Genomic DNA, 23,510 nt, shown 5'->3' with positions numbered 1-23,510 from the left:
TCTTTGAGGTGGTTTTGAACGTATACACAATCTGAAAAAACAAAAACCTTTTTTCATGTTGTTCCTCTGTTCAAAAAACTCCTTAGTGTACTCTGCTGTGAAGTAACACTGTACCCACAGAATTACACAAATTACATGCAAAAACTTACAGCTATTACCTAGGAGATAACTCCAGAAATTGTATCTGAAGCCCTTCCACAGTCTGCACCTACCTACCCTAGGAAGAAAGCCTTTGCATTCAAGCCTTTTCCTTTTTAAGACAGTCTCTCTGTATAGCCCTGGCTGGCCTGAAACTGGACGTGTAGACTGTGCAGACTGGCCAGCCTTGAACTCACAATAAGCTACCTAACTCTGATTCCTGAGATTCTGCTTCTAACTTTCTGTTTTTGTTTTGTTTTTTTTTTTTTTTTGTTGTTTGTTTGTTTGTTTTCAGCACGTGGTTTCTCTGTGTACCCCTGGCTGTCCTGGAACTAGCTCTGTAGACGAAGCTCGCCTCAAACTCAGAGGTTTGCCTGTCTCTGCCTCTACGGTGCTGGCATCCGAGGCATTTGCCGCCACACCCAACTTCTGAATTTTAAACTACTTTGCTTCCTCTGGTTGCGTTTCAACCAGCAACTTAGAAAATACCTGTTTTCCCACATTCTTGCCAAACGCGGTATTTCCTCTCTCCGATCTTAACACAACAGAAGTGTATCGTGCAAAAGAAGCAAGGTACGAGATTTCCAACAATAGGTTAGAAATGGAGGCAGTGTTTAACTGGATGTCCAGGGTTAGCAGAGGCACGAAGGCACCCTGAGATGCTAGGAATGTTCTATATTTGATTTTTAGACCTTGTATGATGATGATGATGTGAATTTTTAAGCAAATCAAACCGTACACGTTATGTAATGCACTTTACCATACCTATATTATACCTTAATAACAAATTTTAAGTTTATTTATTATGTGTGCTGCACATGTTGGCCGTCAGAAGACAGCTTGCAAGAGCCAGTTCTCTCCTTTTGTCATGTGAGTTCTGGGTATAGAACACAGGTCATCATGAGCAGCTGGTTCCTCTAGCCCCTGAACCATCTAGCCAGCTCAACAGAAATATGTTAATGGCCATTTAAAAATATTGTGTTATGAGGACTGGAGAAGTGATTCATCAGTTAAGAGCACAGGTTGAAGACCTGGGTTCAATTCCCATCACCTTCATGGCAGCTCACAGCAACCCCAGTTGCAATTAGAAAAGCAGTAAGTGCTTTTAACCAATGAATGATCAATACAGTCGCTTCCTCTTTTATAAAATATTATGTGTGCATGATGTATGTACGGGCACAAGTGTCACCGTTCACGTGGAAGCCAGAGGACAGCTTTGTGGGGTTGATTCTCTCCTTTCACTTTATGTGCGTTCTGGACTGGAACTTGGGTCTCCGGTCGGCATGACCAGAGCCTTTATTTGTTGTGCCATTTTTAAAACTTAGATCAGAAGAGCTTAATCTAGAAGCCCATGAGCCCAATTCAAAGGGGATAGGCAAAGACGCCATTACTGAGCTACTTTCTCAGCTCAAGGGTGCATGAATTTGCATGAGCCACAAAAATGACATAACTGTTTTCTCCCAACTCAAGCTAAAATTTGGTCTTTCTGTATAAATGAAAACAGTAGGGCTGGAGAGATGGCTCTGCAGTTCAAAGAGCGTGATGCTCTTGCAGAGGACCTGGGTTCAATTCCCAGAACCCACAGAGCAGCTCACAACTACATGGAAGTCCAGTACCAGGGGTTCTAATGTCCTCTTCTGGTCTCTGTGTGGTACACAAACATACATGGCGAGACAGAACACTCAAGCACAAAATAAAAAATAAATAAAAATAAACAGACAGCCAAACAAACAAATACGTGAAGATAGAGTCAGTGAGATGTCTTAGAAGATAAAAGTCTTGCCTCCAAGCCGGGGGATCTGAGTTTGATTCTCAGGTTCCATGTGGTAGAAGGAAAGAATAGAATTGAATCTTATTAACACACACACACTGGTGCAAGTGCCCCCACACAAACATACAACAAGTAAATGTAATAAAATTGTTAATAAAATAAACAAAATACTTTAAAATATAAAAATGAATGAAGATGATAAGCCATGCCAATCCGCAGCACCTATGATGTTTCTGCCAGCAGAAGTAGGGCTGCTTTCTTAGCTAACATTACACACATTACAGTTCTTGCATACAATTCAGAATTACCATTTATGTTCATCACTGCTTTAAAATTACTGTGCTTGAGGCTAGAGAGATGACTCAGTGGTTAAGAACATGTGCTGCTATTACAGAGGATCCAAGATCCATTCCGAGCTGTTGTCAGACAACTCTTAACCACCTGTAACCACAGCTGCTGGAGGATCTGATGCCTCTGGCGTTTCCGGGCATTGCATTCGCATGCATGAACCAGGCATGGACACACACATAGTATTGCATAGCTAAGAATAAAGCAGATCTTGAATTTTTTTTTTACTAGACCTGACCCAGATCCTATTACTTAATAGAGTAATGTTAAAGCATGTACCTACCATATGTTTAAGTATATGATAGCTGGCATAAGAACAGACAGGAGGACCAATGGAACCGAATAGAAGACCCGGATATCAATCCACACATCTTCGAACACCTGATCTTTGATAAAGAAACAAAAAATATCAAATGGAAAAAAGAAAGGATATTTAACAAATGGTGCTGGCATAACTGGATATCAACATGTAGAAAAATGAAAATAGACCCATATCTATCATCATGCACAAAACTCAAGTCCAAATGAATCAAAGACCTCAACACAAAGCCAGCCACACTGAACCTTAAACAAGAGAAAGTGGAAAGTACACTTGAATGCATTGGCACAGGGAACCACTTCCTAAATGGAACCCCGGCAGCACAGACACTGAGAGAGACAATAAATGGGACATCCTGAAACTGAAAAGCTTCTGTAAAGCAAAGGACATGGTCAAGAAGACAAAATGACAGCCTACAGAATGGGAAAAGATCTCTACTAACCCCACATCAGACAGAGGTCTGATCTCCAAAATATACAAAGAACTCAAGAAATTGGACACCAAAAGAACACATAATACAATTTTAAAAAAATGTTGTACAGACCTAAACAGAGAACTCTCAACAGAGGAATCTAAAATGGCTGAAAGACACTTAAGGAAATGTTCAACATTCTTGTCATCAGAGAAATGCAAATCAAAACAACTCTAAGATTCCATTTTACACCTGTAAGGATGGCCAAGATCAAAAACACGGATGACAACTTATGCTGGAGAGGTTTTGGGGAAAAGGGAACCCTTCTGCATTGCTGGTGGGAATGCAAGCTGGTACAGCCTCTTTGGATGTCAGTGTGGCGATTTCTCAGAAAATTAAGAAACAACCTTCCTCAAAACCCAGTAATACCACTTTTGGGTATATGTCCAAAGGATGCTCAATCATGCCAAAGGATATGTGCTCAACTATGTTCATAGCAGCTTTGTTTGTCATAGCCAGAACCTGGAAACAACCTAAATGACCCTCGATCGAAGAATGGATAAAAAGAATGTAGTACATTTACACAATGGAATACTACACAGCAGAAAAAAAATGACATCTTGAATTTTGCAGGAAAATGGATGGAGCTAGAAAACATTATTTTGAGTGAGGTAACCCAGACATGGAAAGACAATTATCATATGTACTCACTCATAGGTGTTTTGTTTTGTTTCTGTTTTGTTGTTGTTGTTTTGAGGCAGGGTTTCTTTTTGGCTTTGGAACCTGTCCTGGAACTAGCTCTTGTAGACCAAACTGGCCTCGAACTCACAATGATCCATCTGCCTTTGACTCCCGAGTTCTGGGATTAAAGGCATGCGCCACCACTGCCCAGCTTCATAGGTGGTTTTTAAACATAATGCAAAGAAAGCCAGCCTACAAACCACAATCCCAGAGAACTTAAACAACAATGCGGACACTAAGAGAGACTTACATAGATCTAATGTACATGGGAAGTAAAAAGTAGAAAAAGACAAGATCTCCTGAGTAAATGGGGAGCATGTAGACCTTGGGAGAGGCTTAAAGAGGGGAGGGGAGAAGCAGGGAGGGGAACAGAGAAAAATGTAGAGCTCAATAAATATCAATAAAAAATGTAAAAAAAAAAGAAAAACCAAAAAAAGAAAGTATAAATTATATGGAAAAAAGTATTTGATAGATAGCTTTATTCTTATAAAATTATTTTTTAAATTATTTATTTATTATGTATGCAATATTCTGTCTACATGTATGCCTGCAGGCCAAAAGAGGGCATTAGATCTCATTACAGATGGTTGTGAGCCACCATGTGGTTGCTGGGAATTGAACTCAGGACCTTTGGAAGAACAGGCAATGCTCTTAACCGCTGAGCCATCTCTCTATTCTTATAAAATTATATGCTTTTATAATCTTATGCTTTTTTGCAGGGGTGGGACAGGGTTTCTCTGTAGCTTTGTAGCCTGTCCTGGAACTCGCTCTGTAGACCGGGTTGTCCTCGAATTCACAGAGATCTGACTACCTCTGCCTTCCTAGTGCTGGGATTAATGGCATGCGCTACCACCGCCCCATCTTATGCTTTTTATTCCATATATCTGAAAACATTGTAAGAAAAGAGCTCATTGGCTTAATTGACTGCCACCAGGATTGGAGGAGGATTCTGAGGCAAAGTATACACAACACATACCTGTTAATGGTGGTAATAGTATTTGTTTATAACATTCAAATTCTGAAAAACCTGACCTGTTTTGAATGTATGACATGACTTTGATTTTATAAATGTATTTGTTTATCTATCTGTATATATGTGTTTTGTGTTGTATATATAAGTGGGGGTGCGTGCATGCCTGTAACTGAAGGTTGCTCCCCCACCCTTCAGTTTCCGAATAACCCCTCTGAGGCTTAATATTAATTACAAACTGTTTGGCCTTTTAGTGCAGGTTTATTTTTAACTAGTTCTTACATATTAAATTAATCCATTTCTATTATTCTATATTTTACCACGAGGCTTGTGAATTGTCACCTCACATCTTGCTTCTCAACAACTGCAGTCATCTCTCTGACTCCACCCTTTTTCCCCTGTATCTCTATTTAGATTTCCTGCCTGGCTCTATTCTGCCTGGGTATTGGCCAAACCAGCTTCCTTATTAACCAATGGTAATAAAACATATTCACAGCATACCGAAAAGCATCCCACATCACATGCCGCTGCGGAGTCTGAAGACATGAGGATCAGACGTAGGAATGTTGGGATTTCAGCCACTCAACCCCACCTCCTGCTTTCTATGGGTTCTGTGGATTTGAACTGAGGTCATCAAGCACTTTATCCATTGATCCATCTCCATAGCCCTTATTTTACCTTTGAGATAGGGTCTCATGTATCCCATACTCATGTCAAACCAACTGCATCAGCAAGGCATTCATTCTCTTGTCTCCAGTTACTGAATGAAAGAATTACCATCATGTGCCACCATGCTCAAATTTGGCATGAACATACGTGGTTCTCCTTGTGTCCCTTGAGGATACCGCAATGCCTGGTTGTCCTGCCATTGGTGATGAGAAGTAATTACTGGGATAAAGAGCGTAAAGCCCTTTTTGTTTTTGAATAATAGGTGATATTACTTGAGTGGTCAGTGTCAGAGCTTGGGGCCTGGCTGCTCTAACAAGCCAGGCTTAGCCTATTCTCAATAGGTCAACTTAACAGACACATAGTAGTGTAAAGCAGAGAAAAGGTATTTATTTAATGCTACACAGTGTGGCTACACTAGGAAAGGAACAAATTATGTGTTCCATTAGCACCCTCTCCCAATTTATCTTCAGGATTCCAGCATGAGGTTTGTGTTTATGTAAAGGACAAGAGATGCACATAGTGTAACTGGGCCACTGAGATGGTTCAGTGGGTAAAAGCCAAGCCTGACAACCTGAGCTTGGTTTCTGGGACCCATATGGTGGAAGGAGAGAGACAGCTGTTCCCAAACATTATCCTCTGTCCTCCAAATGTGTGCTACTGTGGCGTGCTTTCTCCTTTTCCCTCTCCCTTTTTCTAACACACACATACACACATACACACGTACACAAAATTAATATGTAATAAAACATTTAAATAGGTATGCATAACTAAGCAGTGTTGGTCAAAGTGTGGTCCCTGTTTGTGGTGGTTTGAATGATAATGCCTTCCATAGATTCATATGTGTGAATACTTGGTGCCTACCTCCATTGGTGGAAATATTGAGAAGGATTAGGAGGTGTGGTGTTGTTGGAGGAGGGGTGTCACCGGGGGTAGGATATGAGGTTTCAAAACACTCACACCATTCCCAGTGTGCCTCTCTGCATCCTATTTTCTTATCAAGGTGTGAGCTCTCAGCTGTTTCTGTCTACGTGCCTTTGCTTTGCTGTCATGGACTCTAATCCTCTGAAAGGCCTGATTAAACACCCCCCACACACACACACACACTCACACACCCAAGACAGGGTTTCTCTGTGTAACAGTCCTAGCTATCCTGGAACTAGTTCTTGTAGACCAGACTAGTATCACACTCACAGAGATCCAACTGCCTCTGCCTCCCGAGTGCTGGGGTTAAAGGTTTGCGCCACCACGGCGTGGCTCTAAACACTTTCTTTTATAAGGTGCCTTGATCATGGCCCTCTGTCACAGCAATGGAAAAGTGACTAAGACTCTGATACAGCCTTGTTTATATAGCAATTTCCAGGCCAGCTAGAACTGCACAGTGAGACCTTGTCACAAAGCAAATTTAAAGAAGGTGGGGGAGGGTAGTTTATACTAAGCCCTGGTTTCAAACCTTAAGTAATCTCCGCTCTGCCACCACATTAACAAACACAAGAACTAGATTAAACTCAAGAGGAACCAGGGTGCATCCACCACTCAACTTCTACAGTTATTAACATGTACCCAATCTTGTTTCTTAAGTACCCCTTCTTCCTTCCTCCACAAAAGATATTTACACACAAATCGAAGATAGCGTGTCTATATTCATTCTATAATATTAACTATAACTCTGTAACCGTCCCCACACACACCATTAGTACATTTTCTTTATGTCTTTTATTTAGTCAATGTTTAGATTTCCTGACAGCCTCATACATATCAAATCAATATCTAAAGAAGAGCCAGGCATTTATTGCGATTAGAATGGCTCTGTCTAGCAGAGAACTCAGAAAGCTGAGGTGGGCCTGCCCAGGCAATGTAGTGAAACTGTGTCTTTAAAATAAATAAATAAATAAATAAATAAATAAATAAATAAATAAGATACCGCTTTTTTTCTTGCTACTTAGCAATTGAAATTGAATAACACAGAATTAACACATCATCTTAAAATGTGTGATATATAGATGAACTAAGCATAAACCCCTCAGTTAGAGCTAGCCAAGCAAGCGGCCAGGGTGCCGGGGACGCAGCCCGGCCACTCTTACTTCAACAGAGTGGCGCCCAGACGTGATGGACTAAATCCACTTAAAAACCTGAGAAGGCTTAAAAATAAGGGAGAGAGAGTTGAACACAGATTTTTGCTGTTTGTTGGTGGCATGCTGTAGAGAGATTTCCTGATTCGGCATCAGCAGCAGAAAAAACGCTGTGTCATTTTAAAGCGCAGCTTCCTGGGGCTGTGCTGCCAGCGTGAAATGCTTTAAAGCATTTCAATGGATTTTATGGGACTGGATGTCTGTGTTCCTGCTTGGGATCGGAAGGAGAGTGCTCTGAGACCGTGCTGATGGCTCAGCGCTCCCCAACTGCACCTGGGCAGACGGCCGAATCAGGCTCAGGCAGGTGGCTCTGTGTGTCAGATTTGGCTGTAACTTGGATGAAAAGAATTTCTGTGCTGCATGCTCAGTCTCAGAATTAAAGTGCTGAGTGCCGCTCCTACCTGGTGGCCCCAGAGCTAGCACAAAATGGTACGTCCTCCATTTTGAAATTTTCCTGACTCAGCAGCAGGAAAAAACTGGCTGTTTTAAAATGCCGGCTTTCTGGACTGTGCCGCCATTGCGATCTCTGTCTGGCTCCTGCGGGAGACAGAGCTTTTGAATGGAGCATTTGGAGTAAAGTGCTACGATTTGTTTGATGACAACTAGACTGCTGTGTGCCTAAAAGGGGGACATTGTGTGCCGCAGCTCAGAGGCACAAGCAGCTCCGCCATGCTAGTGGTACAATGTGCAAGGATCAGAGGCACAAGCGGCTCTACCATGTTGGACTGGGCGGGGCTAGCAGACAGTACCTGTTTTTGACCTAGGAATGTCACAGCTTAGATTCTTAAGTGCCTAATGATTTAAAGGTGCAAATCAAAAGTGCTCCTGGATAGTAAAAAATTGCAGATTCACAATAGGACAGATTCAGACCACTAAATGAGTCACACTGTTGGATGAATGTACGTAGGCTTGGGAGAGAGAAGAAAAAGAATATAGAGAATAAAGTTTGAAAGACCCCCACTCACTAAGCAGCAGTAACGCCATTTTGCAAGGCTTAAACTTTGCAGCAACGCAAGTAATTAGAGCAGGGAAGTTCGACTTGAAAATGAGGGCGGAAAAGCCAGGCAAGATATCCACGGTCAGCCGGTCAGCCATCTGGCCTCAAGCGATAAGGAACCCGCAGCTGGCCTGCTCTAATGAGAACATCCCGGTTGCTTAGGGAAACAGGATGCCTATAGTCAGTATACGTGCCCAATCTAGAATATCAGTAATTCACAGAGGAGACAACTCCCCCTATGAAAGATCCCAGCTTATCTGCTGTAACGTCACTTCAAAGAGCTTTTGACGTACGACTGTAAGTGCAGAGTAAGGTCAGTGTCCCTGGCTGCAAAACAGGATCTATATATCCATAGATTAGGACAGGACATCAATTAACAGGATGTCTGTTCCCATACATCTGTGCTGGGAAAGGAAAAACCCCCTGTGCCCCTTGCCCCATTCCAACTGACCCCTAACGATGCATTTGCTTGGCTGCAAAACAGGATCTATATATCCATAGATTAGGACAGGACATCAATTAACAGGATGTCTGTTCCCATACATCTGTGCTGGGAAAGGAAAAACCCCCTGTGCCCCTTGCCCCATTCCACTGACCCCTAACGATGCATTTGCTTCTGTAATCTGCTTCTGCTGCCCTCTTTCCTATAAAAAGACCTTCCCCCAGTCTGCAGGCGCGCTTGTCTCCCGAAAGACTAAGCCGCCCCAGGTACCTGTGTACTCAATAAAAACCTCTTGCTGTTTGCATCCGGAGAGTGGTCTCGCTGTTCCTTGGGAGGGTCTCCCCGGTCTGAAAGACTGCCTACCACGGGGGTCTTTCATTTGGAGGTCCCACCGAGATCTGGAGACTCCTGTCCAGGGATCACCGACCCACCACCGGGAGGTAAGCTGGCCAGCGATTGTTTCCCCTGAATATCAGTGTTTCAGTGTATCCGTGTTTCGGTGTTCTGTGTTTGCGCTTGCGACTGACTCTGTACTAGTTGGCCGACTAGGTCTGTATCGGGCGGACGTGGGGAGCCGACGGGCTCATACCCCCGACCGCAGCCCTGGGAGACGTCCCAGGGACATCTGGGGCTGGATGTGGTGCCTGGCCCATCGGTAATTCTGTGAATCCTTACCGAATAGGATTGTTTGGGGCGCCCCCACAGTCCGAAGGGTATGTGATTCTTCTGGGAGACGAGGAATCCGGATCCTCAGAGTCTCCGTCTGAAGTTTTGCTTTCGGTCCTACGCCGAAGCCGCGCTGCGCGATTTTGTGTTGGTCTAAGTTGTATTTTGTGCGTTTGTCTGATTGTTACTGTCACCGCGGTTGAGAGAATGGGCCAATCTGTAACCACCCCTTTAAGCCTCACTTTGCAGCACTGGCGAGATGTCCAAGACATTGCAAATAACCAGTCACTGGACATTCGGAAGAAACGTTGGGTAACTTTCTGCTCCTTAGAGTGGCCCACATTCAATGTGGGCTGGCCTCGGGATGGAACTTTTGACATCAATGTTATCTTACAGGTGAAGGCCAAGGTGATGGATCCTGGCCCTCACGGGCATCCAGACCAGGTCGCATATATTGTGGTTTGGGAAGCGATGGTTTATGACCCACCGCTTTGGGTCAAGCCCTTCATCGCCCCAAATCCCCCTACCCTCACTTTCTCTGCACCCACTCTACCCCCTCCACTCCTTCCCACCCCTACGGGACCCCCGCCCCGCTCCTCCCTCTACCCAGCCCTCACCAAGTCCTCAGGATCCCCTATCCCCAAAGTTTTGCCTCCAGAGGGCGACTTGCTAATGGACCTCCTCACGGAGGATCCTCCGCCGTACCAGGAGCCAGCCCCGCAGTCTCCGAATGAGGCGGACCCCACTGAGAGAGAGACGCCTGCCTCTCCTGATCCTTCGCCGATGGCCGCGCGCCTGAGGGGACGGAGGGACCAGCCGCATGCAGCAGATACAACCTCCTCACAGGCATTCCCTCTCCGCACGGGAATGAATGGCCAATTGCAGTACTGGCCATTTTCCTCCTCGGACCTTTATAACTGGAAAAATAATAACCCTCCTTTCTCTGAGGACCCCTCTAGGCTGACCGCATTGATTGAATCTATCTTGATCACCCATCAGCCTACATGGGACGACTGCCAGCAGCTGTTGCAGACCCTGCTGACTTCGGAGGAACGGCAGAGGGTCCTCCTGGAAGCCCGGAAGGAAGTCCGGGGACCTGATGGCCGCTCCACCCAATTGCCTAATGAAATAGATTCTGCCTTTCCCCTTGAACGTCCCTCTTGGGATTTCACCACGGTGGAAGGTAGGAATCACCTAGTTCTCTATCGCCAGTTGCTCATAGCGGGTCTCCACAGGGCGGCTCGACGCCCAACGAATTTGGCTCAGGTAAAGCAGGTTGTACAGGGGTCAGAGGAAACTCCCTCTGCGTTCCTTGAGAGGCTTAAAGAGGCTTACCGCAGGTATACTCCTTATGACCCCGACGACCCCGGACAGGAGACCAATATCTCCATGTCTTTCATTTGGCAGTCAGCCCCAGATATCAGGCGCAAACTGGAGCGCCTAGAAAACCTCAGGGAAAGTTCACTCAGGGATCTGTTAAAGGAGGCAGAAAAGATTTTCAATAAAAGGGAGACGCAGGAGGAGAGAGAGGACCGCCTCAGGAGAGAAGCAGAGGAGAGAGAGGACCGCTTCAGAAAAGAAGCTGAGGAAAAGGAAAAGGAGAGGGATCGCAAGAGACATAAAGAAATGACTAAGCTTTTGGCCACCGTAGTGTCAGGGCAAAGGCAGGATAGACAGGGAGGAGACAGGGAAAGGCAACCCCTTGACAAGGACCAATGTGCCTACTGCAAGGAAAAGGGACATTGGGCAAGAGATTGCCCCAAGAAACAGAGAGGGCCCAGGAGATTCGGGCCACCCCGGACCTCCCTCCTGACCCTGGACGACTAGGGGGGTCAGGGCCAGGAGCCCCCCCCTGAGCCCAGGATAACCTTAGATGTTGGGGGGCAACCCGTCACCTTCCTGGTCGACACAGGAGCTCAACACTCGGTGCTAACCAGGGACCCCGGACCCCTGAGTGACAAGTCTGCCTGGGTCCAAGGGGCCACTGGTGGAAAACGATACCGATGGACCACGGATCGCAAGGTTCACCTAGCAACCGGTAAGGTGACTCATTCTTTCCTCCATGTGCCCGACTGTCCATATCCGCTCCTAGGAAGGGACTTGCTCACAAAATTAAAAGCTCAAATTTTCTTCAAGGAAACCGGAGCACAGGTAGTTGGCCCTCAGGGACAACCCTTACATGTGCTGACTCTCAGCCTAGAAGATGAATATAGGCTGCATGAAAAAGATAGTACCACTGTGGCCCCCACTGAGGCTTATTGGCTGGACCGCTTTCCCCAGGCATGGGCAGAAACCGGGGGAATGGGGCTGGCCAGACAGCAGCCCCCTCTAATGGTAAGCCTCAAGACAACTGCTACTCCTGTCTCGATTAAACAGTACCCCATGTCTCACGAGGCAAGGGAAGGAATAAGGCCTCACATCAAAAGGCTTCTTGATCAGGGAATATTAGTCCCCTGCCGGTCCCCTTGGAATACCCCCTTGCTGCCCGTGAAAAAGCCAGGAACTGGGGACTATAGACCTGTACAGGATCTAAGAGAGGTCAATAAACGGGTGGAAGACATACACCCGACAGTTCCTAACCCCTACAATCTGTTAAGTGGACTGTCACCCTCATATACTTGGTATACCGTCCTGGACCTCAAGGATGCATTCTTCTGTCTGAGACTGCACCCCAAAAGTCAGCCTATATTTGCTTTTGAATGGAAGGATCCTAAATTGGGGATTTCGGGACAGCTGACCTGGACCAGGTTGCCTCAGGGTTTCAAAAATAGCCCCACCCTGTTCGATGAGGCCCTACACCGAGATTTAGCGGATTTCAGAGTGAGGCATCCTGGCCTGATGCTGTTGCAATACGTTGATGACCTCTTGCTAGCTGCTACCTCGGCTCAGGACTGTAAAAAAGGAACTGAGGCATTACTACAAGCTTTGGGGAACCTAGGGTACCGAGCTTCCGCCAAGAAGGCCCAAATATGCCAACAGCAGGTCACCTACTTAGGGTACCAAATCAAAGAAGGACAGAGGTGGCTAACGGAGGCCAGGAAAGACACAGTTATGAAAATCCCTACACCCCGGACACCCCGCCAGCTGAGAGAGTTTCTAGGGACAGCGGGATTCTGCCGGCTCTGGATCCCCGGATTCGCGGAACTGGCAGCCCCTCTGTACCCACTGACTAAGCAGGGGGTGATGTACTCATGGGGATCGGATCAGGATGAGGCTTTCCAGAAAATCAAACGGGCTCTGCTCACAGCCCCAGCTTTAGGCCTCCCTGACCTGACTAAGCCTTTTGATTTGTTTGTTGACGAGAAGCAAGGATATGCAAAAGGGGTCTTGACCCAGAGGTTGGGGCCCTGGCGGCGGCCAATAGCCTACCTATCCAAGAAGTTGGACCCCGTGGCCGCAGGATGGCCCCCATGCCTCAGAATGGTAGCAGCAGTGGCAGTCCTCACCAAGGACGCTGGCAAACTGACTATGGGCCAACCTTTGACCATCCTGGCCCCACACGCAATTGAGACTCTAATCAGACAACCCCCAGATCGCTGGCTCTCCAATGCCCGCATGACCCATTATCAGGCCATGCTCCTGGACTCGGACCGAATCCATTTCGGACCAGTGGTGGCGCTCAATCCTGCAACCCTGCTACCACTCCCAGAGGAGGGGGAGACGGAACAACACGACTGTCTCGAGATCCTGGCGGAAATGCACGGGACCAGACCGGACCTGACGGATCAACCCCTCCGGGATGCGGATGTCACCTGGTACACTGATGGCAGCAGCTTTCTGCGGGAAGGTGAGCGAAAGGCGGGTGCAGCGGTAACCACGGAGACCGAAGTGATCTGGGCACAGTCTCTGCCTGCAGGGACTTCTGCGCAGCGAGCAGAGCTTGTCGCCTTGACACAAGCTTTGAGGATGGCAGAAGGTAAGAAGCTCAATGTCTACACTGACAGCCGATATGCTTTTGCCACTGCTCATGTTCATGGGGAAATATACCGAAGAAGAGGGCTACTGACTTCAGAAGGAAAGGAAATTAAAAATAAAACAGAGATCTTAGCCTTGTTAAAAGCTTTATTTCTGCCTCGAAAACTGAGCATTATACATTGCCCAGGACACCAGAAAGGAGACAGCCCTGAAGCTCGAGGAAACCGGCTGGCTGATGAAGCCGCTAAACAGGTGGCCCTGCAGGCTCCGCTAGCCATACTGCCCATGCACCAGGATAGGAGAGACCCCCTCGAATATGATGAGGAGGATCTGAAGCTCCTGGCAGACATGGGAGCGGAGCAGGACCAGAGAACGGGCGAATGGACATGGAAGGGAAAAACAGTGATGCCGATGGCATACACTTATAAGATGCTTGATTACTTACATAAACTGACCCATCTAAGCCCCCGAAAGATGAAAACATTGTTAGATCGGCAGGAGACTTTTTGCTATTTACTGGGGCGAGACAGCATCCTCCAAAAGGTTGTGGACAAATGTAGAGCATGTACACAGGTGAATGCAGGAAAAGCCAAGGTGGGACAGGGGGTGCGAATTCGCGGTCATCGACCAGGAGTACAATGGGAAATTGACTTTACCGAAGTAAAACCAGGCATGTATGGATACCGGTACTTATTGGTATTTGTGGACACCTTTTCGGGATGGGTGGAAGCCTTCCCGACCAAGCATGAGACCGCAAAGATTGTGACCAAAAAGCTACTGGAAGAAATCTTCCCCAGGTATGGCATGCCCCAAATGTTGGGCACTGATAATGGGCCCGCCTTCGTCTCCCAGGTAAGTCAGTTGGTGGCCAAGCTATTGGGGATTGATTGGAAATTACATTGTGCATACAGACCCCAGAGCTCAGGACAGGTAGAAAGAATGAACAGAACTATTAAGGAGACTTTGACCAAATTAACGCTTGCAGCTGGCTCTAGAGACTGGGTACTCCTACTACCCTTGGCCCTATACAGGGCCAGAAACACTCCAGGACCCCATGGACTTACTCCCTTTGAAATACTATACGGGGCGCCCCCGCCCTTCATTAATTTCTTTGATTCCAATATTTCAGACTTTGCTAATAGTCCTTCTCTGCAAGCTCATTTGCAGGCACTCCAAATCGTGCAACGTGAGGTCTGGAAACCACTTGCTGCAGCCTACCAGGAGCAATTGGACAGACCAGTGGTGCCTCATAACTACCAGATTGGCGACACCGTGTGGGTCCGCAGGCATCAGGTTAAGAATCTGGAACCCCGCTGGAAGGGACCCTATACCGTGCTACTGACCACCCCGACCGCGCTGAAAGTTGACGGCATCGCAGCCTGGGTCCACGCGTCGCACGTCAAAGCAGCCAGCCCTCCTGACGGAACCACAACCGGGGCATCATGGAGGATCCACCGCACACAAAACCCTCTAAAGATAAGACTCTCCCGTACCTAGTCTTGATGATGCTCATAACCTCCCCCCGCGCCCTGGGAGAACGCTCAGTCTCGCCCCACATTGTGGGAAAGAGCACCTGGACCCTCCTAGTAGCCGGTACAGATGTGATTCTCAATGTTACAACCATGAAGGGGCCCAAGAATCTAGGATGCCCACCCGAAATGAAAGCCAATCTAGTCACCTTGTTCCAGGCAGTGGGAGGGCTGGTTCCCGGTAACAATGCTGATTGGTATGCCTGTCCGGGGACCCGGAGCCATAAACGATGCTCACATAGCACGGCCAACCAATATTATTGTAACGCTTGGGGCTGCGAAACCTCCTCCTGGGGATCCCTGGCTAGCTCTTGGGGAACCCCCCAGGGAAATGATCCCCTACATATAAAATACTGGGATAAGACCCCTTACCCCTCCGGCCCAAACATTCGCCTGACCTTTTCAAAATGTAAGGACCAGGCCCCTGCCCTAACAGGATCATGGGGGATCCGGAGATACGACCCCACCGGTCCAGACCATGGAGCTATAATTACTCTCACTTATGGCTTCACCCCGGATTCTCCATCCTCGTCCCTGGGCCCCAACACAGTCCTGGGCGACCAACAGGCTCCATCCCCTCCCAAACCTCCCCCAGCGCCAGCCCAACCCCCTTCAGGAAACGCCACCCCGGCACTCTCCTCAACTTCTTTAGCGGAGGGCTCGTTCCCGTCAGTGCCCGCTCCGGCGGTATCCGGAACTGGGGACAGGTTGGTCGGCCTTATACAGGGGGCATATCAAGCCTTAAACTTAACCAACCCTGACCGGACTCAAGAATGCTGGCTCTGCCTACTACCTAGGCCCCCCTATTATGAAGGGTTGGCACTCATGGGGAATTTTACCAATCAGACCTCCCCACCAGCCCAATGCTCCAATATACCACGGCACAAGCTGACGCTATCGGAGGTGTCAGGAAAGGGCCTTTGTATAGGAAAAGTCCCACCCTCACATTCATTTCTCTGCAACACCACACTAGCCCTGCCCCAGGGCACTTATTACCTAACACCTCCCAATGGCACTTACTGGGCCTGTAGCACGGGACTGACCCCCTGTGTGTCTTCCTCAGTCTTAAACATATCCTCTGATTATTGTGTGTTAATTGAGTTATGGCCGAAAATAACTTACCATGAACCAGAATATGTGTATGCTCAGTTTGAAGGAAGACCTAGATTCAGGAGAGAGCCAGTGTCCCTCACCCTAGCCCTCCTGCTTGGGGGATTGACTGTTGGAGGCATTACGGCAGGGATAGGGACCGGAGCAACAGCCCTTGCCGCCACCCAGCAGTTTAGGCAACTACAGGCAGCCATGCACACTGACATAAAAGCCTTGGAGGAATCGGTCAGTGCATTGGAAAAGTCCTTAACCTCACTGTCTGAGGTAGTCCTACAAAACAGGCGGGGACTAGACGTACTGTTCCTGCAGGAAGGAGGACTTTGTGCAGCCCTAAAGGAAGAATGCTGCTTTTATGCAGACCACACAGGATTAGTCAGAGACAACATGGCAAAGCTGAGGGAAAGACTTAAGCAGAGACAGCAGCTCTTTGAATCTGATCAAGGCTGGTTTGAGGGATTGTTCAACAGATCGCCCTGGTTCACCACCCTGATTTCCTCCATTATGGGACCCCTAATCATACTACTATTGATTCTGCTTTTCGGACCATGCATTCTCAACCGGCTAGTACAATTTATGAAGGACAGGCTGTCTGTCATCCAGGCTTTGGTCCTGACACAACAGTACCACCAACTTAGACAATTTGATCCCGAGAATAGGGATACCGCAGCTGAGTAGATAAAGGATTTTATTCGGAGAAAAAAAAAAAAAAAAGGGGGGAATGAAAGACCCCCACTCACTAAGCAGCAGTAACGCCATTTTGCAAGGCTTAAACTTTGCAGCAACGCAAGTAATTAGAGCAGGGAAGTTCGACTTGAAAATGAGGGCGGAAAAGCCAGGCAAGATATCCACGGTCAGCCGGTCAGCCATCTGGCCTCAAGCGATAAGGAACCCGCAGCTGGCCTGCTCTAATGAGAACATCCCGGTTGCTTAGGGAAACAGGATGCCTATAGTCAGTATACGTGCCCAATCTAGAATATCAGTAATTCACAGAGGAGACAACTCCCCCTATGAAAGATCCCAGCTTATCTGCTGTAACGTCACTTCAAAGAGCTTTTGACGTACGACTGTAAGTGCAGAGTAAGGTCAGTGTCCCTGGCTGCAAAACAGGATCTATATATCCATAGATTAGGACAGGACATCAATTAACAGGATGTCTGTTCCCATACATCTGTGCTGGGAAAGGAAAAACCCCCTGTGCCCCTTGCCCCATTCCAACTGACCCCTAACGATGCATTTGCTTGGCTGCAAAACAGGATCTATATATCCATAGATTAGGACAGGACATCAATTAACAGGATGTCTGTTCCCATACATCTGTGCTGGGAAAGGAAAAACCCCCTGTGCCCCTTGCCCCATTCCACTGACCCCTAACGATGCATTTGCTTCTGTAATCTGCTTCTGCTGCCCTCTTTCCTATAAAAAGACCTTCCCCCAGTCTGCAGGCGCGCTTGTCTCCCGAAAGACTAAGCCGCCCCAGGTACCTGTGTACTCAATAAAAACCTCTTGCTGTTTGCATCCGGAGAGTGGTCTCGCTGTTCCTTGGGAGGGTCTCCCCGGTCTGAAAGACTGCCTACCACGGGGGTCTTTCAAGTTGATGGTTTAAAAAAATAGAGGTAAAGTCTTTAAAGAGACAGAGTACAGATAGTTGTAGATTAAAAGAAATAAAGAAAAATAAGCCACGTAAAAATGGAAAATTCACAGAGAGTCTGGATTATGTACATTGTGTTTTCTTTAAAATTTTTGACTGTGAAGGAGCTAAGTACAGAGAGACATTTCATTACATGGGCTGCCAAGCTAAACCAGAATGGATATAAGGGTATTACGATTTCAAAATTTGGGTCTAAGGATATGATGCTTTGGAGAGGGTCTTCTTTTGTTTTCGCAGAGGACGAGACCCTGTGGATTGCATCTATCCCGATATGGTATGATAGACCACGACCTCCCAAAAAGTTTCTGTGAACACCCTCAAAAAATTACTTCACTCAACTGCCAACTGAGATAAACCTGGCACACAGGTTACACCCTAAATGATCTGATTAACAGTGCCCCCATTCAGCAGGAAGCAGTTTGGAGAGAAAAAACTGCGCCCATGTTCCCAAAATATTGTTTATAAATGTTCTTTTACATTTAAAGGGGGAAATGATATAGGTATGAATAATTTGCATTGGTATGGATTTTAAGGTCAATTTTGTTATATGTATATGTATTTCTGATCTTGAATAAGGTGTTGTGATTGTGTAGTTCATTTTTAAAATGTAATGTATAATTAGGAAATATAGGTTGTTGATGGATAATCATAAATGATAGTCAAGTTTGTAGTCATGTTAGTTAGATTTTCTAGATATATAGAGATACATTTCAGTTAGATAGACATTCTTCATATCTTTCAAAGACTGCAGAATATGGCATTTAATGTTTTAATAACTTAGGACTTTTCATGACAGTGAGACACTCTGCTCCTGGCAGCACCAATCTACTTCAAGAAGAAGATGGGCATCGAAGAGGATCCTTATGGAGTTTGATAGCCATTTGGGCAAGAAACTGTTCTTGCCTGGACTACTGCATAAACTGGACACAGAGAACCCAAAGAGAGAGGACTGCTAAACTTGCCTAAAGGTGAGATGATCTTTCGGGGTTCCTGATTCATAAAAGAGTCTGCAAGACATTCTGCAGGACACAGCAGATAGTGACTGAACTGCCTTTGAAATTTCCTGCTTCATGAAAATGTCTGCTGGATACTATGGGCCTGTAGGCCGAAGACGGATGCCCCAACGGTACAAAAGAACTTTGGGTGACTGTACAGGCAGCGAGATGTCTCTGTCATTTCTAGAGTTTTCTTATTTCTTGTTTACTTAGGTAATATTATATCCTTCTGCAGTCTTTGATGGAGTTGAAGAATGGATAGGTAGTTATAGTTTTCCTTAGTTATGATAAAAGATAAAATAGATATAAATATTGTAACTGTAATTCTTGCTTGATAACTGTTTTGTTATATGTAATTTTGCTATGTTAAAGTTAAAGTCTTCCTTTTTTTTGTTTAAACAGAAAAAGGGGAAGTGATGTGGGAGTGTCATATATCAATCTGTTGATTTCATTGGTTAAGCAATAAAAGAAACTGCTTGGCCCTCATAGGTTAAAACATAGGTGGGAGGAGTAAACAGAACAGAATGCTGGGAGAAAGAAGCTGAGTCAGGAGTCGCCATGATTCTCCCACTCCAGGCAGACATAGGTTAAGATCATTCCTGGTAAGCCAGCTCGTGGGCTACACAGATTATAAGAAATGGGCTAGTCCAGGTGCGAGAGTTAGCTGAGAAAAGGCTAGATATAATGGGCCAAGCGGTGTTTAAAAGAATACAGTTTCCATGTAATTATTTGGGGGCATAAGCTAGAGCTAGCCAAGCAGGCGGCCGGGGTGCCGGGGATGCAGCCCCTCCGCTCTTACTTCAACACCCCTCAAATATAAAATTCATGGAAAAACAAAATGTGCAATCGATCACTAGTTTATATTAGAATATATTATGAATATAGATCACTAGCACAGAAATCATCAGCCAAGAGGAAGAAAACATCTTTTGAGATTAAGCTTTTAAAGTGTTGCTTCTCACAAAGCCCAGCCCACTTGGTGGCTGACCAAGAAAGGTGCTGATATAATTTTAGGGTCTTAGAGGTATGAGCTCTGTGTCCTGACCAGGGACCTGCTGAACCACTTACTCTGCCTTTTTCTGTTGGGGAGGCTCAGGCTCTGCACTGCTCCACACTTCCTCATCTCAGTATCCCACATCCTGAACTGTGAACCACATCTGGATTAGCCTGAGTTTGACTGTTTGCTTCGGATGGGTGTAGTGAGGCTATGATAACCTATCCAGAACTGATCAGTTAGGTCTGGAGTAATGGCGCTAGGGAGCAAGTGAGACAAATAAGCCTTTATATTCTTGTTTCTTTGTTTTTGTTTTGTTTTTGTGTTTTAGTTTATCAAGACAGGGTTTCTCTGTGTATCTCTAGCTGTCCTGGAACTCACTCTGTAGATCAAGCTGGTCTCAAACTCACAGAGATCCACCTGTTCCTACCTCTCTGAGTACTAGGATTAAAGGTGTGAGCCACCACTGCCCAATTTATATTCTTAAAAAACAAAAAAAACCCCCCCAAAACAAAAAATGAATGTTGATTCTGGGAGACCTGTGGCCTGGTTGCACTCTTAGAACGATGAACCTTTCGAGAAGGAGGATGACATTTAGTTTCTGAAGTGAGATACTTCAGAACAGAATAAATTTGAAATCAAAACTACTAATTAACTAGAATACAAATTATATTAATTTTCAGCAGCATCTAGAACAAAGTACTAGAGCTAGGTCAAGAGAAATGGATGTTTTCACAGTTTAGGGGCTGGGATGATGGTGTTGATAGTGTTGGTTTTCTGAGGATAAGGACACAGAATCTGTTGAATGTGTCTCCCAAAGCCTCTGGTAGATCGCTGGCAGTATTTGGAGTTCCTTAATTCATGGAAACTACCCTGCGTTCTCTGCCTTCATCTTAACAGATGTCCCATTTGTCTGAAGGGATGTCTTTGCCAGATTTCTCCTTTGTGATGAGGCCAGCGGCTGGTCATACTGGATTTGGAGCCTGCCCTGACTTCATCCAGACTAATTCCATCTATCCATGACGCTATTTCTAAATAAAACGACTTTCTGAGATCGTGGGGATTAGGGACTTTAACACAGGAGTGGAGGGCGGGTTGGACAGACACACACTTCTGTCTATTACACTGATTTGTACTAAATAGATGTATGGGATTTTCACTGTGTTCTTCCTCAGTTTACAGTTTGCTGCTTCTCTGCTGTCCTGGAAAATTCCATTCCTCTGATCACCTAGAGTCTGTGCATTTCCGTAACTAGACTCTTGGACTATCTTCCTCCCTCTCTTTGCTCTCCTCCCCCTCCTCCTTCTTGCTTTGTTCTTTGTTGTTTTGCAACACCGGGCTTGGTGATTTCAGGGAATTGTTCATGTTTTGTCTTTCAAATCTGAAACCGTATTTTGAATTGATGATAACAAAATACGTTAATTGTGGAGGACATTTAAGAAGTGCTAAGGAAAATGGGCAGTGGTGGCGTGAGCCTTTAACCAACCCAGCACAGCAGAAGCAGGTGGATTTTTGTGAGTTTGTGGTCAGCCTGGTCTCAAGCATGAGTTCAGAGTTCCAGGACAGTCAGGGCCACACAGAAGCCCTGTCTTGGAACACTAAAAACAAAACAAAAAAGAATTGCTGAAGAATGACTGAAAATATTTAAGAACTTGGAACTGTCAATATAAAAGCCACATTTTACTCAATGGGAATTGTTTTGGGAAAAATCTATAAAGAAAGGGATCTTTAAAAGAACAAAAGATATTGCAATTTCAATCACTAACTTTAATAAAAAGAAAAGGAAAGGTGATTAAAAAAACAACAACAAAAAACACCTAATAGTGGGTTTCTGATAGCATATAGTCAATGCAATCTTGCTTTGTTTGTTTGTTTTGTTTTGTTTTTGTTTTTTCGAGACAGGGTTTCTCTGTAGCATCAGAGCCTGTCCTGGAACTAGCTCTGTAGACCAGGCTGGTCTCGAACTCACAGAGATCCACCTGCCTCTACCTCCCAAGTGCTGATTAAAGGCGTGTGCCACCACAGCCGGACAGTCGATGCCATTTTAAAGTAGTTTAGAAAGATATTGGTGCTGTTCTCCAAATCAACCTTCAAAACCACAGACAGAATTAAATTAAAAATAAAGATCACTTACGCAATGTTTGAGAACTCTACGATTTCATTAATTTTCATGTTATGGTGCTTTCGTTACCATTTCACTTCAGACCGCCCTTAAATAGAACATTGAAATAGAAATAAAAAAAATGTTTACCGCTGGGCGGTGTGGCTCACGCCTTTAATTCCAGCACTCAGGAGGTAGAGGTAGGCGGATCTCTGTGAGTTTGCACCCAGCCTGGTCTACAAGGGCTAGTTCCAGTATAGATTCCAAAGCTACAGAGAAACGCTGTCTCGAAAAAACAAAATAAAACAAAACACAAAAACACAAAACATAAAAACAAAACAAAAGAAAAGAAAAAGAAAAAAATTCTAGGCGGAATAGCCTTTTAGGATTTTTGCCGCTTTTCGTTTAAATCTTTATAATAATAATAATAATAATAATAATAATAATAATAATAAATAAAAAATCGTGTGTGTGTGGGCAAGGAACAACTTCTGAGAGTCATTTCTCTCCTTTCAACCACGAGGGCTCCAGGGACAGAATTACAACCCTTAGAACAGGTTGAGTAAATGTTTCTTTACCCACTGAACCACGCCATTAATAATGTTGTCTTTCCACACCAGCTTCTTCTGTATGGTTGTTTCAGAACTGGATTGTTTGACAATAAGCAATGTCAGGTCTTCACCTGGAAAACTGAAGAAAACTAAACCGCCCAACGTGGGGCTCGAACCCACGACCCTGGGATTAAGAGTCCCATGCTCTACCGACTGAGCTAGCCGGGCAGTTAGGGACAGCTCCTTTTCTAGGCACTTTCAAAGGAATGACAGTATTTTAGTTTGCTTCAAGTAGTATCATACATTAAAATACCTTTTTTGAGCTTTTTTTTTTCCCTTTTTCTTCTCTCTCTCTCTCTCTCTCTTTTTTTTTGTAAAATATCTCACGAAACAAATTATATTTTGTTTCAGCTGCCGTGAGCCCAAACTTTTGCTGTTTAATAAAAATGTCTAAACGGCCCTCTAGCGGTCAGAATCTCTTATTCTCTGAGGTAAGGCAGGGGAAGGAAGCTGGCTTTCCGCGGGCTTGGGTGTCAGTCAACCTGAAGTTGACTGAAGTTGACGCAGCCAGGAGCTGGGTGTGTGCTCGGCGCCGCCCCAAAGCAGCTCCGGACCAAAGCCCGGGCGAACCCGAGCACCTCGCAGGTTCTAAGAGTTGGCGACACGACTCACCGGGACCCAACCCCTACTAACCGGTGACTTGAGTTCCATTCCTGAGATCCCTATGGTGGCAGGAGAGAACGCTCACACTTGTAATTTAAAATACTTTTGAAAAAGACGCTAACTGAACTTACAAGGCTCAGGAAACTTAAAGAAAGGACCAGAAAGTCCTTCGTTTCCCAGAGAGCTCCAACTATGCTTTCTGAGTCCTCACCAAGCTGGGATGGGCTTTGGGTCACCCATACTCCTACAAGTAACCCCAATAAACTCACCAAGCTGAACTCCATGGGAGCAATGAATCTGTCGACCGGTGCCCCGTCAAAACAGACGGTTTGTTCACGGATCCCAAGGTAAGCTACACAACACCTTTTAAATACATAAATATAAATATAAATATCAACTGCT

General features: G+C 45.6%; 1 protein-coding gene and 1 non-coding gene across 2 annotated transcripts; one reads left to right on the top strand and one right to left on the bottom strand.

Moving 5' to 3' along the window:
• Window positions 1-10,166: 10,166 nt before the first annotated feature.
• On the top strand, window positions 10,167-15,156 carry LOC121444738. Its single transcript, XM_041646639.1, is given in 2 exon segments — window positions 10,167-13,518; window positions 14,674-15,156. Coding segments are annotated over 2 exon segments (3,585 nt in total). The 5' UTR covers window positions 10,167-10,274; the 3' UTR covers window positions 15,015-15,156.
• Window positions 15,157-22,600: 7,444 nt separating this feature from the next.
• Trnak-cuu lies at window positions 22,601-22,673 on the bottom strand. Its single transcript has one exon. It is a non-coding gene; the product is annotated as a tRNA-Lys (tRNA).
• Window positions 22,674-23,510: the final 837 nt, after the last annotated feature.

The sequence above is a fragment of the Microtus oregoni genome, unplaced genomic scaffold (genome assembly GCF_018167655.1).
Source record: "Microtus oregoni isolate MIOR12 unplaced genomic scaffold, Mior012 000139F_ref0000186, whole genome shotgun sequence".
In the NCBI taxonomy this organism is placed as follows: Eukaryota; Metazoa; Chordata; class Mammalia; order Rodentia; family Cricetidae; genus Microtus; species Microtus oregoni.
The sequence above is the reverse complement of the archived record's forward strand: the minus strand, read 5'-3'. Positions and strand labels throughout refer to the sequence as shown.